The sequence below is a fragment of the Cervus canadensis genome, chromosome 30 (assembly GCF_019320065.1).
Source record: "Cervus canadensis isolate Bull #8, Minnesota chromosome 30, ASM1932006v1, whole genome shotgun sequence".
NCBI lineage: Eukaryota > Metazoa > Chordata > Mammalia > Artiodactyla > Cervidae > Cervus > Cervus canadensis.
The window spans coordinates 12363135-12381623 of record NC_057415.1 but is presented as its reverse complement, the minus strand read 5'-3'; the positions used below and the strand labels follow the sequence as shown (position 1 = coordinate 12381623).

Below are 18489 nucleotides of genomic sequence, written 5' to 3'. Positions count from 1 at the left end.
AACATGGTTTTCTTAGATAGTTTTATTTCACTTATTGGTTATTATTATGAATATTACTTTTTCATTCTATTTTCTGACTACTGTTTGTCTGGGAAAGCAGAAAAATCTGACCTAGTAAAAGGATTATTTTGATGTTTTGGATAGCAGGGGATATAGGAAGAAGATCTTTGAATATTTCATCATTTTTATCTTTGCAGACTTTGCCTAAGATTCTAAGCCATATCGCCCCAGCATTTTGCATGAGCAGCTGTAGCTTCGTAGTGGAAAAATCTAAAGAATCGACGGCTCGTGTTGTAGTTTGGAGAGAGATAGGAGTGCAAAGAAGCTATACCATGGAGACGACTTTGTGTGGCTGTGACCAGGGAAAATATAAGGTAAAACATCTCAGGATCTCTAGCCATAGACATATTTCAAGACTGTCCTTTCATACATACTCTAGTAGTTTTCAAGTGTATATTAAATGATATGTTTGTTATACTGAGTTATATGTAATTCACCATAATGGGATTGAACCATATGCAGTCTTTTTTTTTTTTTTTTTTTTTAATTCTCTGAACTAAATAGGTTGCTTTGGGTCCTTATGAAGTCTTAGTTGAGTCTATTTATAGTCATCATTTTTAAGAAAGTACATTGGCTTCAAAGTTCAACAGCAGTCCATTTACTTGTGATGTCCCTTTTCCTTGGTTCTTAATTTTGATTTACCTCTCATTTGTCTTTTAGCAATTTTTAAAAGATTATGTGAGTAGTATATTGTCTCAGTACTTGTTTATCTGATAATGGCCTTCTATTCCTTTCACATATTAAAGTTATCTTGACTAAGTACTTTTCTTATTGTTCTACTTTGAGCTCAAAACTCTACAGAGGTTATTCAAATGTCTACTAGAACTTGTTTCTGAATGGGAGTGTTTTTAGACTAACCTGATTTTTGTTCCTCTGTAAATAACATTTTTTTTTCCTACTTAATGCTTATAGTTATTCTGTTTCTCTTTGCTATTAAAAAAAAAAAAAATGTCTAGGGCTTTCCTGGTGGCTCTGTGGTAAAGAATCTGCCTGCCAAGGCAGGAAACACAGTTTCCATCCCTGGTCCAAGAAGATCTCACAGGCTGCAGAGCAGCTAAACCCTTGAGCCAGAACTATTGAGCCTGTGGAAGAGCCCAGGAGTCACCACTACTAAAGCCCATGTGCATTAGACCCCAAGCTCCACAACAAGAGAAGCCACTGCAATGAGAAATCCCTGCAGTGCAACAAAGACCCCCCTCGCCACAACTAGAGAAAAAATCCCATGCAGCAAAGAAGACCCAGCACAGTCAAAATAAATAATTTAAAAAATTATAAAAAAAAAAGTACACTGTAGTACACATTTAAATAGTGATTAGTGATTTATGATTTATAATGAACTCTGAAGGTGGTACATTACTAATTAAAAGTTCTATCGTTTAAATTTATTGAATGTAAGTATATTTTTATACATTTAGAAATAGACACATTTATTTATAAAGTTTTTTTTTGTATTTAGATTTTGTGCATGTGTGACTTATAAATGCATGAAGTGTTTGTGAGTCACTCAGTTGTGTTCGACTTTTTGCTACCCCATGGAATGTAGCCAGCCAGGCTTCTCTGTCCATGAAGTTCTCCAGGCAATAATCCTGGAGTGGGTTGCCATTCTCTTCTCCAGGAGATCTTCCTGACCCAGGGGTCGAACCTGGGTCTCCTGCATTGCAGGCAGATTCTTTACCATCTGAGCCACCAGGGAAGCCCTTTCAATGCACATCCCTCACTAATTTTTTTTTTCCCCTTTACTAAGACTCTTCTATGCAGCCATAGGCTTTTATTGGAAGAGAGTTCAGACTTTACTTTTGAAATTTAAGAATAAATTTAAGAGTAACTTCCCTGGTGGCTCAGAGGGTAAAGATACACCTGCAATGCAGGAGACCCAGGTTTGGTCCCTGGGTTGGGAAGATCCCCTGGAGAAGGGAATGGCAACCTACTCCAGTATTCGTGCCTGGAGAACTTCATGGACAGCGGAGCCTGACTGGTTACAGTCCATGGGGTCACACAGAGTCAGACACGACTGAGTGACTAACACACACAACAAACGTTAGGTGACTTTGAGTGTTTTAAAGATTGAGAACGTCATAGGAAATAAATAGACCTTAGGTAAAACAACTGTTATTCTGTTTAGTTGTGTCTTGTTTTTTTGATGTGCTACAAGAGGAAAGTCAATTTCACGTAGCTCACGTAAAAGCAATTATAGCTTTATGTTTAGAAGGAGTTAAAAATCTTCCAGGTGGTTAGTATTAAAAATGTAAACATATTATGGTTGGTGCCAGAATCTTTAAGTGGAGAGCTTTGTGACTTTTCCATTTTGTAACAAACTAGCAAAAAAAAAAGGTATAAATTTTACAACTGATGTTCAAACTTGGAGGCTCTGGATGGGTAGAACTTGGTGAAATTCCAATACTTTGTGGAGGGTGACTTTTCCCTAGTGACTTTAGGTTGACCTGAGAATACTGTTCTTTCAGAATGTGCTGTCTTTTCAAATCTCTCCAAATCTTGTAAAGTGGTGACTTCTAGACTCCCAAAGTCATGGTTGTGGTGAGAGAGGAGCTTGAGTACCACAGCCCGCAGATTGTGCCTCGGGTCATTGCTTTAGTGGACTGTCTGCGTGTGGGGTGGGGAAAGCCTGACAGTCACTTTTGTAAATGGCCATGGGGGAGGGGAAATCTCGTACTTTATGATTTAGGGAAACAGACTGTAAATTATTTTTTCTTAAAGAGATCCTTTATGCAGTCAGGTTGGAAAAAGAAACTAAAAGCATCAGTGTCTGTGAAACTAGTTTCCGGGGGTAGGGAGAGAGGATGTCAGGGAGGCTGAAACTTGAATGCCCCTTAAAATCTATGGCATAATAACAGCAGTATTTTCTTATTAGATTTGTATTCTACTTACAGACTTTCATTGGGTTTTTTTTTTAAATGTTCTGTTTTTGCTTTGATAAATGTATTTGGTCATTGAAAAAACATAAAATATCTAAAATATATTTTGAAACATAAAATGTTAGACAAGTTTTGTAAAAATTGTTAATTTTAACTTTTAAAAATAAAATGGACACATAACAAATAGTTGACTTCCCAGGTGGCTCAGTGGTAAGAATCTGCCTGCCAATATCGGAGACGCAGGAGACATGAGTTTGATTCCTAGGTCGGGAAGATCCCCTAGAGAAGGAAATGGCAACACTCCAGTATTCTTGCATGAAAATAAATCTCATGGACAGAGGGGCCATGCGGTTGCCAAGAGTCTGATATGACTGAGTGACTGGGCACACAATGAATAGTCATTTCTCTTTTATATGATTTATATTGATATACTTTATGTGATTTACACGGATAGAATTACATTGCTTTAATAAAACTCTTAGAGAAGTATGTCTTACTACTAAAAGTAAGTTTTTTACATCTAAAATTCAATCCTTTTATCATAACTTATACTTCTTTTAAATTTTTTTAACTAGCAAACCTTTTAAAGAGCAACTTTAGAAAAATTGAGTGCAAAATACAGAATTTCCATATGCCCCCACCCTCCCCTCCCACCACATAATGTATACTTTTCAAACTTGTTAATATTAGCTAATAAGTTGTGTTAATATAATAATATTTTAAGAAAACAAATCTTTTCACCCTCAAGCATGTTCTTATATTACTAAATTTTAGGTTTCAAATATTCTTTATTTTTGATGAGCTAGTTCAGGAATAGGCATAGCCTTTCTAAACCTCTTAGATTAAGAAGGCAAATCCATTTTCTAATAAAGTTAGTTAGGTTACATTTCCTGGAGTATTTGGAGGTGGCCAGACTATTTAAACAGTCAGTCAGTCATTATTTTAAAGGCATGTGTTTCATAGAGTAAACAACAGTTTTTCTATAATTTATCTCTTCAGTTGCTGTATGCTTTTAGATAGTCATTGAAAGTCAAGTCCACTCTTAGGTACACCTGCAGCCTTTGTTGGTGTAAGGATTTTATTTACTTTAGAGTTTCATTTTTATCTGAAAAGTAAATGACAAACAGTATCTTGATTTACAGTAGTCAATTTTTATCCTTTATGTGGTAATGTTTAACTTTTGCTAAACCTTATACTGTTTATTGGGAAACTATTAGTTTAAAAAGTGTTGTGGTAAAATTTTATTTTTGCTTTATTAGACCAAATTTGAAATGGGCATTCTTAACTGACATGAAACATAAGAGTTTATTTTATTTCTACCTCATTGGCTTAGATTTGATTTGGCTTAGAAAAGATTTGTTTGATTCTTTTTTTTTTTTGACATAGTCACCTTTCTTTTGTTTGTTTTTTACTCACTGGTTTCTGTTTATCATGTAGAGAAAGTATGTATAAACTAATATTCAAATATACAGATTGGAGCCTTGATTGTAATACTATTTCAACGTTGGCATCCAAGTAGTAGATTACAAGTACTAGCAAGATCTTGTAAAAATATACTTTTACACATGAGCTCCAAGAATAACTTACCTTCAAGATAGTTTTCTGCTTTTTTTCCCCCTTCTCAGTGTGTTGGTGAAAATGTTTTGCACACAGTAAATGAGAATAGACATTTTAGAAATTTTTTTTTAGATGGTTTCTTTTTTGACTTAATCTTTTATTGTTAAGACACTGTGCTTATGAGTTGTAGGTTCATACAAAGTAACAGGCTTTTATTTTATTAATATAGCTTCAAATTCCTTTTATGTAATATTAATGAGATATAGCCAGAGGATAGCAAATGTCCTAGTTACATGTTTATTATTGCTTTATGTCTAGGGTTTACAGATTGGTACTCGAGAATTGGAAGAGATGGGAGCAAAATTTTGTGTTGGTCTATTGCGTTTGAAAAGACTGACATCCCCACTGGAATATAATCTGCCTTCCAGCCTGCTTGACTTTGAGAATGACTTGATTGAATCGAGCTGCAAAGTAACTAGGTAAGACACACTTGTTTTATTCTTTCGTTTTATGGTAGTATGCTGTTAGACTTCATAGTTAAGTAAGAGGAAAGACATAAAGATTTTGACAGTCAAAAGCATTTTTAGAATTTATATAAATAACTTTGCACATCTAATGTATGTTCCAAAATGTGATAATATTCTTGATTCTTTTAACATTGGTATTTGGATAAAATTTTAGTGAATTACCCTTATATTTGAAATGCTATTTTAGTAACCTTAATGATTTGCTTTTAACTCAGAAGTAAGCATATATCAGATAATGTATAAATTAAGAATGCTTGGAGCCAAAATTCATACTTCAAAAGAAATTTTATTTTGTTGATAATCTATACACATCAAATGGCTTTCTAATAACTTCTAGTTACATCTACTAGAAACAGCTAATTTAGTATCACTCTGAAAATTTAACTACATGTGACAGGTATTTTTCTAAGTAGGTAATCTTTTGCTCCCAAAATTCAGTATATGTAAATTTTGATCAGATACAGGCTCAGACATAATTTGATATCATATTTCTTAATCATAATACTAGAGTTTAGAATTTTATAGTTTGATACATATAGTTAGAAATAGTCCCATTTTATAGAATCTTCATGGTTTTTGTTGGTAGACATTGACATCAGATTTGTTAATTTATTGCCAGGCTCTGTTGTATGCGTCAACTTAGCAGTTTTAAGTGTAGTAAAACATTAATTAGAACTGTATTTTTATATAATATGATAACTGAGATAGTGATTACCTGCATTCTCTACTCTTCAAAACACTTGGTAAACAATAATGGAAATAATTATAAATACATTTATTTATTAAATAAATATGAATAAAGTTGTTCTCATTGATGTTTAGAAGCTTCCTTTTAATTTATTTTATGTACTTTTGATTTCTGTTCCTCATGTTTCATTGTTGGTATTACCTCTTTATGGAGATAAAATTCACAAATATAATTGTAAGATATTTAAAGTATACAATGTGATGATTTGGTGTATGTATGTATACACTGTGAAAGGATTTCCCCCATAGAGTTATTAACATGTCCATATATCACATCACATGTTTACTTTTGCGTATGTGTGTTGGGAAATATTTTTCAGTTCTGCTCTTCTAGCAAATTTCAGTTACACAATCCAGCGTCATCTAGTATAGTCACCATATTGTTCATTACTTCCTCAGACCTTATTTATCTCAACAACTGAAAGTTTGTATTATTTTTACCTCTCCCTCTTGCCTCCTCTGCCTGCCTCCCACCCCCTGGCAACCACTTTGCTACTCTCTGTTTCTATGAGTTGTCTCAAATTTTTTTTTTTTTTTTACTTTCACATGTAAATGACACCAAGCAGTATTTCTCTCTGTTCTCACTTAGCATAATGCCCTCCAGATTCATCCCTGTTGTTGCAAATGAAAGGATTTCCTCTTTTTAAAGGCTGAATAATATTTCATTGTATCAGTTCCGTTCAGTTGCTCAGTCATGTCCAACTCTTTGCAACCTAATGGACTGAGCATGCCAGGCTTCCCTGTCCATCACCAGCTCCCAGAGCTTGCTCAAACTCATGTCCATCGAGTCGGTGATGCCAGCCAACCGTCTCATCCTCTATTGTCCCCTTCTCCTCCTGCCCTCAATCTTTCCCAGCATCAGGGGGTCAGTTCTTTGCATCAGGTAGCCAAAGTATTGGAGCTTCAGCTTCAGCATGAGTCCTTCCAGTGAATATTCAGGACTGATTTCCTTTAGGATGGACTAGTCCAAGGGACTCTCAAGAGTCTTCTCCAACACCACAGTTCAAAAGCAACAGTTCTTCGGTGCTCAGCCTTCTTTATGGTCCAAATCTCATATCCATACATGACTACTGGTAAAACCATAGCTTTGATTAGACAGACCTTTGTTGGCAAAGTGTTATCTCTGCTTTTTAATATGCTGCCTAGGATTGTCATAGCTTTTCTTTATATCTATCTGCATTTTTCTTATCCATTCATCTGTCGATGGTCAGATAGTGTTCAAACTTTGACTATGTGAATAATACTTATTTGAACAAAAGAGTCCAGTGTCTTAATGGTTTTTAGCATACAGATCCTCCACTTTCCTGGTTAATTTGTTTGAAATTGTTTTCTTGATTTCTGTTCCTGATGTTTCATTGTTAGTATATAGAAATGCAGCTGGTGGTATTTTTACGGATTCTATATGATGTCTTGTCTATTGCAAATAGAGAAAATTTACTTTTTCCTTTCTTATTTGGGTGACTTTTATTTCTTTTCTTGTCTAATTGCTTAAGCCAGTACTGTGGTGAGAGTGGGCATTTTTGCTTTGTTCCTTATCTTAGAAGAAAAGCTTTTGATATTTCATGGTTAGCTGTGGGCTTGTTGTATATAGCTTTTATTATGCAAGAGTGCATTTTCTCTTTACCTGGTTTGTTGAGAGTTGAATGAATGGATGATGAATTTTGTCAGATGCTTTTCTGCATCTATTGAGGTGATTATATGATTTTTATCCTTCATTTTGTTAATGTGGTAAATTACATTGATTGATTTGAATATGTTGAACAAAGGTGCAAGGTGATCATGATTTATGTATGAGTCTTTTAATGTATTATTGAATTTGATTTCCTGATACATTTTATTGAGGACTTTTGCTTCTAAGTTCATCAGGGATATTGACCTATAGTTTTCTTTTTTTAAAAGTTCTTTCTCTGACTTTGTTATTTAGGATAATGCTGACCTTATAAAATGAATTTGGAATTGTTCCCTCCTCTTTTAATTTGGGAAGAGTTTGAAAATAATTGCCATTATTTATTCTTTTTTTTTTTTTTAATTTAATTTTATTTTTTTTATTTATTCTTTAAATGGTTGGCAGAATTCATCATTGAAGCCATCTGATCCTGGGATTTTCTTTCTGGGGAGGTTTTTGAGTATTGATGCACTCTCCTCACTCATAATTGCTCTGTTCAGATTTTCTATTTATTTCTTTGTGATTCAGTCTTGGTAGGTTTTATCTTTCTAGGAATTTTTTCCATTTGTTCTTGGTTGTCCAATTTGTTGGTGTATAATTGTTCATAGTAGTCTTTTATGATCCTTTATATTTTTTTATGTATCTTTTGTGATGTCTCTTTCATTTGTCATTTCTCCATTTTTTTTTAGAAAGTCTTAACAGTTTATCTGTTTTTTTTTTTTAAATTAACTCTAAATTTCATGGATCTTTTTATCTTTTTAGTCTCCCTTTTATTTATGGCTGTCTGATTTTTGTTATTTCCTACCTTCTGCTAACTCTAGGCTTATTTATTCTTATTTTTCTAGTTCCTTGAGATGTAAAATTGGGTTGTTTATTTGAGATTTCTTTTTTCTTCATGTAGACCTTTATTGTTATAAACTTCCCTCTTAGAACTGATTTTGCTGCCTGTCATCAGTTTTAGTATGTTGTATTTCCATTTTCACTTCTCACAAGATATTTTTTGATTTCTCTTTTACTCACTGGTTGTTCAGGAACATGTTGTGTAATCTCCACATATCTGTGAATTTTCCAGTTTTCCTAATTGATTTCTACTTTTCTGGCCACACCATACAACTTGTAGGATCTTATTTCACAAACCAGCAATTGAACCCAGGCCCTCAGCACTGAGAGTGCAGAGTCCTAACTACTGGACCACCAGGGAATTCCCAATTGATTTTGAGTTTTGTTTTGTTGTGGTTGGGCTTAATATGATTTCGGTCTTCTTAACTTAATTAAGACTTGTTTGTGGGCTAAGATATGATTTACCCTGCATAATGTTCCATATGCGCCTGAGAAGAATATGCTTTTTTTTTTTTCTGTTGGAAAGCATGTGCTCTATATCTTTTCATGTCTGTCTGACCTAATATGTAGTAGAATTCCATATATATAACTTGGGAGAAATGGACAAATTTTTAGAAAAGTATAACCTTCCAAAACTGAACCAGGAAGAAATAGAAAATTTGAACAGACCAATCACAAGCACAGAAATCAAAACTGTAATCAAAAATCTTCCAACCCACAAAGCCCAGGACCAGATGGCTTCACAGGTGAATTATACCAAAAACTTAGAGAAGAGCTACCAAAAAATGCAGAGGAAGGAAAACTCCCAAAACCATTCTACAAGGCCACCACCATCACCCTTCTACCAAAACTAGACAAAGATGCCAAAAAAAAAGAAAGCTACAGGCCAATATCACTGATGAACATAGACACAAAAATCCTCAACAAAATCCTAGGAAACAGAATCCAACACCATATGAAAAAGATCATACATTGTGATCAAGTGTGCTTTATTCCAGGGATGCAAGGATTCTTTAATATCTTCAAATCAATCAGTGTGATACACCAAATTAACAAATTGAAAGATAAAAGCTCACAATGGATTAAAGACCTAACTGTAAGAAACCAGAAAACCAGAAACCATAAAACTCTTAGAGGAACATAGGCAGAACACTCTGTGACATAAATCACAGCAAGATCCTCTATGACCTACCTCCTAGACTAATGGAAATAAAAACAAAAATAAACAAATGGGACCTAATTACATTTTAACACAATGAAGGAAACTATAAGCAAGGTGAAAAGACAGCCCTCAGAATGGGAGAAAATAATAACAAATGAAACAACTGATGAATTAATCTCCAAAATATACAAGCAGCTCATGCAGCTCAATACCAGAATAATGAACAACCCAATGAAAAAGTGGGCCAAAGAACTAAAAGACATTTCTTCAAAGAAGACATACAGATAATAAACACATGAAAACATGCTTAACAGCACTCACTGTTAAAGAAATGCAAATCAAAACCACAATGAGTTATCATTTCACACAGGTCAGAATGGCCATCATCAAAAAGTCTACAAACAATAAATGCTGGAGGGGGTGTGGAGAAAAGGGAACCCTCTTATACTGTTTGTGGGAATGCAAACTGGTGCAGCCCCTATGGAGAACAGTGGAGATTCCTTAAAAAAAATGGGAATAGAACTGCCATACGACCCAGAAATCCCACGGCTGGGCATGCACCATGAGGAAACCAGAACTGAAAGAGATATGTGTATCCCAGTGTTCATTGCAGCAGTATTTACAATAGCTAGGACATGGAAGCAACCTAGATGTCCTTCAGCAGATGAATGGATAAGGAAGTTGTGGTGCACATACACAATGGAATATTATTCAGCTATAAAAAGGGACACATTTGAGTCAGTTCTAATGAGATGAATGAACCTAGAGCCTATTATACAGAGTGAAGTAAGTCAGAAAGAGAAAAATGACTACTGCATATTAACACATATATATGGAATTTAGAAAGATGGTACCGATGATTCTACATGCAGGCAGCAAAGGAGACACAGATGTAAAAAACAAACTTTTGGACTCAGTGGGAGAAGGTGAGGGTGGGGTCATTTGAGAGAGTAGCACTGAAACATGTGTATTACCATATGTAAAATAGATGGCCAGTGCAAGTTTGATGTGTGAAGCAGGGTACCCAAAGCCAGTGCTCTGGGATAGGGTGGAGAAGGGGGGTTAGGATGGGGGGGACACATGTATACCTGTGGCCAATTCATGTTGATGTATGGCAGAAACCACCACAATATTATAATTATCCTCCAATTAAAATATAAATTAATTAAAAATAAAAATCAACAATGTGAGATGACACACACACACACAAATTCTTAATTGTAATGAATTAAGGGGAGATTGGGAGAAAGAAACTCTCAAAAAAAAAAAAAAAAGACTCCAGAGAATGATTTTTAAAAATTGATAAATATTGCCCAGGCTCCTAAGCCCCAGCCAGCATTGTGGGAGCCCAGTAGAACTTATCTAGAGGAGACTTCTACTTACTTTTCTCACTTCACCCCCTTTCTGCCTTTTGACTCTTAAGTGAATAGCGTCTCTGATAAAACGTCTTTGAAAAGTCAGCTTCTTTCTATTTGGGTTAGGGGATGGCCTAAGCAAGGAGATCTAAAGATCTGATTGCCCTTATAAAGCCTTGTAACCAACTCTGTTTTCAGTTTCCCCTGATAACCATTATCTTCAATTCCTGAAGATATACAAATTGGCAATTTTTTCTTGGCCTCCCCTACTGTAGATGCTTAGCAAAGCGGAAAAAGTTAGAACTCAGGCCTCCTGTTTTTATCCATCTTCCTCCATCTTCCAAAATTTTGTTGATATCTCTCCTTTGCTATTAACTCTTCCGTTTTCTTTTTTTATGTATTTATCCTTTTTAAAAAGTTATTTTTTCTGTCATCCTAGTGGCTTTTGAGATCCACTATGTTTATCATAAGTTACACAACTTTTTTTTTTTCAGTGAAACGAAAATATAATTTAATTATATTTTATATTGTTAGGGCATTTGTTGGAAATTACCACACACAAATCATTTTAGTTTTACCCAGTTGTATTTGTTGTATAATAAAAATTCCATTTCATACAACACTAAGTCTGCCTTATATCTTTCCTAGGGGGTTTGTTTCTTTTAGGTCAAAGCTGGGAATGTTCGTGAAAGTCATTTAAGAACTTAAACCTTGTTGGGCTGCACCCTACAGACCTGCAATTCTTGTAATTGCCCAGCCGTAAGACCAAATAAAGCATCCAGAGATAGCTAGGGAGATCAGTGGTTTTCTTTAATAGTGAGTCTTAACACACCTGATGTAAGGTCCTGGAGAGCAGACAGTGGACAGGACATGGCAGCAGTTCTTGCCATGGTGGAGGGGGTGGGTGTTACCAGTTTTACAGGGAATTGGCGTCAGGTTGTCTCATCAGTTACTAGGGAAACCAGCAGAAAGGCCTGTTCCTCATCACCACTTTGATAAACTATTAATAGTGGGTGGAGCCATTCTTAAAGCTCAACATGCAGAAATCTAAGATCATGGCATCTCGTCCCATCACTTCATGGCAAATGGATGGGGAAACAGTGGAAACAGTGATAGACTTTCTTTTATGGGGCTCCAAAATCACTGCAGATGGTGATTGCAGCCATGAAATTAAAAGTTAATGCTTACTCTTTGGAAGAAAAGTTATGACCAACCTAGACAGCATATTAAAAAGCAGAGATATTACTTTGCTGACAAAGTTCTGACTAGTCAAAGCTGTGGTTTTTCCAATAGTCACATATGGATGTGAGAGTTGGACTGTAAAGAAAGCTGAGTGCTGAAGAATTGATGCTTTTGAACTGTGGTGTTGGAGAAGACTCTTGAGAGTCCCTTGGACTGAAAGGAGATCCAACCAGTCCATCCTAAAGGAGATCAGTCCTGGGTGTTCATTGGAAGGACTGATGCTGAAGCTGAAACTCCAGTACTTTGGCCACCTGATATGAAGAGCTGACTCATTAGAAAAGACCCTGATGCTGGGAAAGATTAAAGGTGGGAGGAGAAGGGGATGACAGAGGATGAGATGGTTGGATGGCATCACTGACTCAATGGACATGAGTTTGAGTAAACTCCAGGAGTTGGTGATGGACAGGGAGGCCTGGCATGCTTCAGGTCATGGGGTCACAAGGAGTCAGACATGACTGAGCAACTGAACTGAACTGGAACCATTCTGATCCAAAAAGTAGAACAGTCACTAGCTAGGAGTGGGGGAATGGGAGGTGGGGCGAGTTATTGATTAATCTGTATGATTAAGAGGGGAGGTTGGTCATGTGAACAGGCTGTGGGTGAGGCAAGGACTCCTTGGGTGGGGATGTACGCAGAGCAGGAGTAAAACCATCTTGAGTGGCCTGACCGTACATGGCCACGTAGTGTTTTTGAACTTAGCAAAAAAAATCTTTTTTTATTTGGCTGCACTGGGTCTTAGTTGCAGCACTTGGAATCTTCATTGCCATTTGTGGGCTTAGTTGCAGCATGCAGCCTGTAGCTTCCTAACCAGGGATCGAACCTGGGCTACTTGCATTGGGAGTGTAGTGTCTTAAATCGTTGGACCACCAGGGAAGTCCCCAGCAAAAGTGTTTTTACCTGTTAGCTGAACTATTAAACAGTATTTTTAGTGACCCTCTTTTAAAGGATTTGAGAACTGGTAAAACATTTTAATAATGTTTCTCATTAGGATTTGTGATGGTGACTAAATTTCAGGATATTAAGCATATGATTTTAAGTATGTTTTAAAACATTATGGAAAGTAAAGTTGAAAAATACCAAACTCTATACTGTTTTATTGTAATTAAAAATACAGCCATGTTTTAAAGGAAGCCTATTTTACTATCTTATAATCAAATAGTGTTTGGATTTTTTTTTATTGAGATGAAATTCACACAGCATAAAATTTACCATTTTAAAATGAACAATTTAATGGCATTTAGTATGTTCACAATATTGTACAATCACCTCTATCTAATACCTTTTTTTTTTTTAAATCATCTGCCCAGAGGAGATCCTCATACCATTAAGCAACATTTCCAGTGGGGTATGTGTTTGATACCTGGCTGGGGAGCTAAGATTCCACATGCCTCGTGACCAAAAAACCAAAATATAAAACACAAGCAATATTGTACCAAATTTAATAAAGATGTTTTAAAAAAACAGTACACATGAAAAAAAAAACTTAAGAAAAGGAATAAAATTATTCTTCTTACATAGATGTCTATTTGAAACTTCAAAATAAGACTGTTAGAATAAGAAAGAGCACATATTTATTTGAAGAGGATTCATTCTCTCCTCTGACAGGCCATAGTGTAGGGCAGATTGCCCCAATTTAGTGAGGATCTGAGCTGATTTGAGGTAGATTTGTAAAACTTATGAAACGTGTAATTCTTTATTTATCCCTCCCCCCTTTCTAAGTTGTCGCCTTCCAGAGGTCACAGTTGTAGGCCCAGGGTTTCTCACAAAACTGCCCCAAATTCTCTTATTTTCTGTTGTATTTGTTTTGCTGCTTTCTGCTTTGCTTTTTAGCTTCTTGCTCTGTGTATTTTAAGAATTTGTCAAATGCCACTAGAGAAAAACCACTGGGTTTTTCACATCTCTGTAACTCCTTTCTTCCAGGAAACTTGGCAGCCTGGAACTCCAGCTTTTGCCTCCATTCTTTTGAAATTGCTGAAAGCTTTGATGACTCCTCTACCTTTGTCTGTGGCTCTTGCTGGGCCTTGGTTTCCTCTGGACTTTACCCCATGCACCTTTTCTCTTGGTTGATTTTGCTTTGTGTATTTTCAGTGTAATAAGTAATAGCTTTGAATATAACTCGGTGCTGAATCTTGTAAATCTTCCTAGCAAATCACTAAACCTACAACCAAAATCATTCTACCCAGCAAGGATCTCATTCAGATTTGACAGAGAAATCAAAAGCTTTACAGACAAGCAAAAGTTAAGAGAATTCAGCACCCACCAGACCAGCTTTACAATAAGTGCTAAGGGAACTTCTCTAGGCAAGAAACACAGGAGAAAGAAAAGACCTGCAAAAACAAACCCAAAACAATAAAGTAAATGGTAATAGGATCATAATATCAATTATTACTTTAAATATAAATAGATTAAATGTTCCAAACAAAAGACACAGACTGGCTGAATGGATACAAAAGCAAGATCCATATATATGCTATGTGCAAGAGACCCTCTTCAGACCTAGGGAAACAATACAAACTGAAAGTGAGGAGCTGGAAAAAAATATTCCGTGCAAATGGATATCCAAAGAAAGCTAGGGTAGCAATACTCATCACAGATAAAATAGACTTTAGAATAAAGACTGTTATGTAGGAAGAACAGTAATTATTGATCAAGAAATCAATCCAAGAAGAAGATATAACAACTGTAAACATATCTGCACCCAACAAAGGAGCACCTCAATATATAAGGCAAATGCTAACAGCTATAAAAGGGGAAATCAACAGTAACACAAATAATGGTGGAGGACTATAACACTTAACTCACACCAATGGACAGATCATCCAAACAGAAAATTAATAAGGAAACATAAGCCTTAAATAACACATTAGATCAGGTGGACCTAATTGATATCTACAGGATATTCCATTCAAAAGCAGCAAAATATACATTAATCCTCTAGTGCACATGGAACATTCTTAAGGAGAGATTACATCTTGGGTCACAAATCAAGCTTTGGTAAATTTAAGAAAATTGAAATCATATCAAGCTTTTTTTTTTTTTTATACCACAATGCTATGAAACTAGGTATCAATTACAGGGGGAAAACTGTAAAAAAAATAAAAATAAAAACACATGAAAGCTAAACAATACGCCTCTAAATAACCAAGAGGTCACTGAAGAAGTCAAAGAGGAAATGAAAAAACACCTAGAAACAGATGACAAGAAAAACACAACCCAAAGCCTATGGCATGCAGCAAAAGCAGTACCAAGCGAGAAGTTTAAAGTAATACAAGCCTGCCTGAAGAAACAAGAAAATCATCAAATAAGCAGCTTAACCTCATACCTAAAGCAACTAGAAAAAGAACAAAAAACACACAAAATTAGTAGAAGGAAAGGTCAGCAGAAATAAGTGAAAAAGAAACGAAGAAAACAGTAGCAAAGATCAATAAAACTAAAAGTTGGTTCTTTGAGAAGATGAACAAACTTGACAAACCATTAGCCAGATTCATCAGGAAAAAGAATACTCAAGTAAATAACATGAGAAATGAAAAAGGAGAAGTTACGACTCACACCACAGAAACACAAAACATCATAAGAGGCTACTACAAGCAACTATATGTCAATAAAATGGACAGCCTGAAAGAAATGGACAAATTCTTAGAAAAGTACAACCTTCCAAGACTGAACCAGGAGGACATATATGAACAGACTAATCACAAGCACTGAAGACAAAATATGAACAGATCAATTGCAAGCTCTGAAATAAAAACTGTGATCACAAAGCTACCAGCAAACCAAAGCCTAGGTCTAGAGAAGCACTAACACCTATCTGCTCAAACTCTTCCAAAAAATTGCAGAGAGAGAAAAACACCCTGAAAATTAGAATGGTCAAAATAGAATGAATCATAGGTTTTTGAAAGTAAAAGAATAATTGTCATTTTAAAGGCAAAAAATTAATTCAACTTTTTTCCCTAAGATCCTAACAGAGTGATGATATTTTAGTTGTGTAACAATGAAATTGTTCTTTTGAACGTTAGATGTGCTGTAAAGTCTTGTGTAGCCTCCAAACCACTCAGCCTGGTTTATCAGTACCACTGTGTCATGGTGCAAGCTCTGAACATTTAAGAGGAAGTTTACTATGCAAGATCAAGTTGATTTTGCAATATATTTTTCTCTTTCCTTTAATGAGCAATATTAAAACAATTCTAGGAAAAATGATACTCTCATCGGATGAGTTTTGCCTTCTCATAAAATTAGAACCATATAATCCATTAACTTGTCTTTTCTGTTTAAACTTCAGATATTTGAACTGAATTTAGTATTCAGTTGCAGGAATTCTTTCATTTTCAGTGCATGATAACATCAGCTTCTCTGCTCATTTGAAAATATTATTGTTCCTTTTTTTATTGTCTGATTTTATAGCTTTTAATTGCATCAGCAATAGGAAATTCTTTTTTGGAAGTAGGTAGGTTATAAACAAACATACATCTGTATGAAACTTAGATTCTTTTGGTCACAAAAGGGGGGGTGTTGAGATGTTTCTGTAATGTTTCTTTGTGTGTGTGTGTGTGTGTAAAGTCTCCCAAATGGGGAGAAATCAGAATATGTGATGTTTTTTTTGAAGAGGAAAGAATATGTTACCTAGTGGAAGGGTTGCCTTAATCCCAAACAGCCTACCTAATGAAATATTTAGAAGCACTTAGCGCTTTTAAGCAAGTATCTTCTGTATCCCAAGGGAAAGTAACTAATCTGGGTATAGAATGTTCCCTTGTTTTTATTTTTATTCTTGACCAGTGGAGACTGTGAGGATGGGTATATGGGCTCTTCTTATGGCAAATGATTGTAGACTTAGAATAAGTGGTTTCAGGGTATTACTGGAGGAACCAATTAGATACCACAGTTTCTTATAAAGCCTCTTGAAATTATCTTTTACTTGACTTACAGTGATCAAAATAAACTCCTAAGCTTACAAACTGATGAAATCCTTCAATGAAGTAACCTACTGAGAGAGTCCATTTTTTTTTAGCTATCTAATTGTAGGATATATATCGATACTCTTGTCATATAATTCAGTTAGCAGTTCACTCTGTATTATCAATGCAGTTATTTTCAGCTATTGCAAATGTCTTAGTTTGTTCATTTGGATGACATTTTAAGAACTAACCCAAACTACTACTTGTATTATATTGAAATCAGTGTTAATCCAGTATATAGTCAAATAATCTTATTTTAAAGCCTTGTAACCTAACCAAGTCTTATGTGTTCTGTATGCTTTGGCTGCAGCCCCACCACTTATGTTTTGGATGAAGATGAACCTCGATTCCTTGAAGAAGTTGATTACAGTGCAGAAAGTAATGATGACTTAGATATTGAATTGGCTGAAAACACAGGAGACTATGAACCTTCTGCCCAAGAAGAAGTACTTTCTGACTCTGAATCAAGAACATACTTATCTTGAACCCTTTGCCATCACTTATTAATTGCAAAGAAGAAGTGAAATATCTTGGTTTTTGTTACATAGGAAGTGTGAGAGAAATGACTTTATAGAAAGCTGACTCAGAAAGACGGAAAGCATCTTGGACCTGTTTGGTTTCAAGACAATAAATATGTTATTAATTCATGATAAAATTGGCACTTGTTTTATTTTAGATATTCAATGCACTTTACATAGCATTGAAGTATCAAATATTGGATTTACTTTTTAAAAAAAACTCTTGAGTGTCACTGCATGAGTTTTTAATCTCCTCATGGTTATATATCCTGCATCAAATGGATAATTTTGAAGTGCGTGAGAACATAAAGTCTAAATTCCAGAGTTGTTGAGAATCCTGAGTTACTGAAAACTAATATATATGTACATGGATTCCTGTAGATGTGTCTGTGTAAGGATGGGTAGATATTGAAGATAAGACTGTTCTTCACAATCATGTTAACTGTTGAGTTGTGACTGAAATCATCCAGAGTTTGCCTTGAAACCATTACATTCTACATTTACCAAATTAAACAAATAAAAACTATATTAAATGTTGCATTCATTTCGTCATCCTTTTTAACCAGCTCAGATTATTTGGTCTATGGAATCTTTGGGGAAATATTATAATAATCTGACATCTGAATACACTGATAAAAATTTGTGAAAAAAGTGCTTAATTTACTAGCATTGTTTATATAGTAGAGGCATACCTATCATAAAAAATATATTTGAACAGCTCTTTTCTCTAAAATTCTGTCTCATGGGTGCACCTAAAGTCTGCTGCTGCAGACCGTTGCTGCTGCTGCTAAGTCACTTCAGTCGTGTCCGACTCTGTGCCACCCCATAGAGGGCAGCCCACCAGGCTCCCCCGTCCCTGGGATTCTCCAGGCAAGAACACTGGGGTGGGTTGCCATTTCCTTCTCCAATGCACGAAAGTGAAAAGTGAAAGTGAAGTCGCTTAGTCATGTCCGACTCCCAGCGACCCCATGGACAGAAGCCTGCCAGGCT

General features: G+C 35.4%; 1 protein-coding gene across 3 annotated transcripts in view; it reads left to right on the top strand.

The window, feature by feature from the left end:
* The window catches only part of AGTPBP1 (ATP/GTP binding carboxypeptidase 1), a 182236-nt gene extending 164197 nt beyond the window's left edge, over positions 1-18039 (top strand). For all 3 annotated transcript variants that reach the window (XM_043453279.1, XM_043453281.1, XM_043453282.1), the window contains 3 exons: positions 198-374; positions 4809-4969; positions 17292-18039. In XM_043453279.1, the coding sequence (XP_043309214.1) occupies positions 198-374; positions 4809-4969; positions 17292-17466 (513 nt within the window). In that variant the 3' untranslated portion in view covers positions 17467-18039. The remainder of the gene's footprint in view (positions 1-197; positions 375-4808; positions 4970-17291) is intronic.
* Positions 18040-18489: the final 450 nt, after the last annotated feature.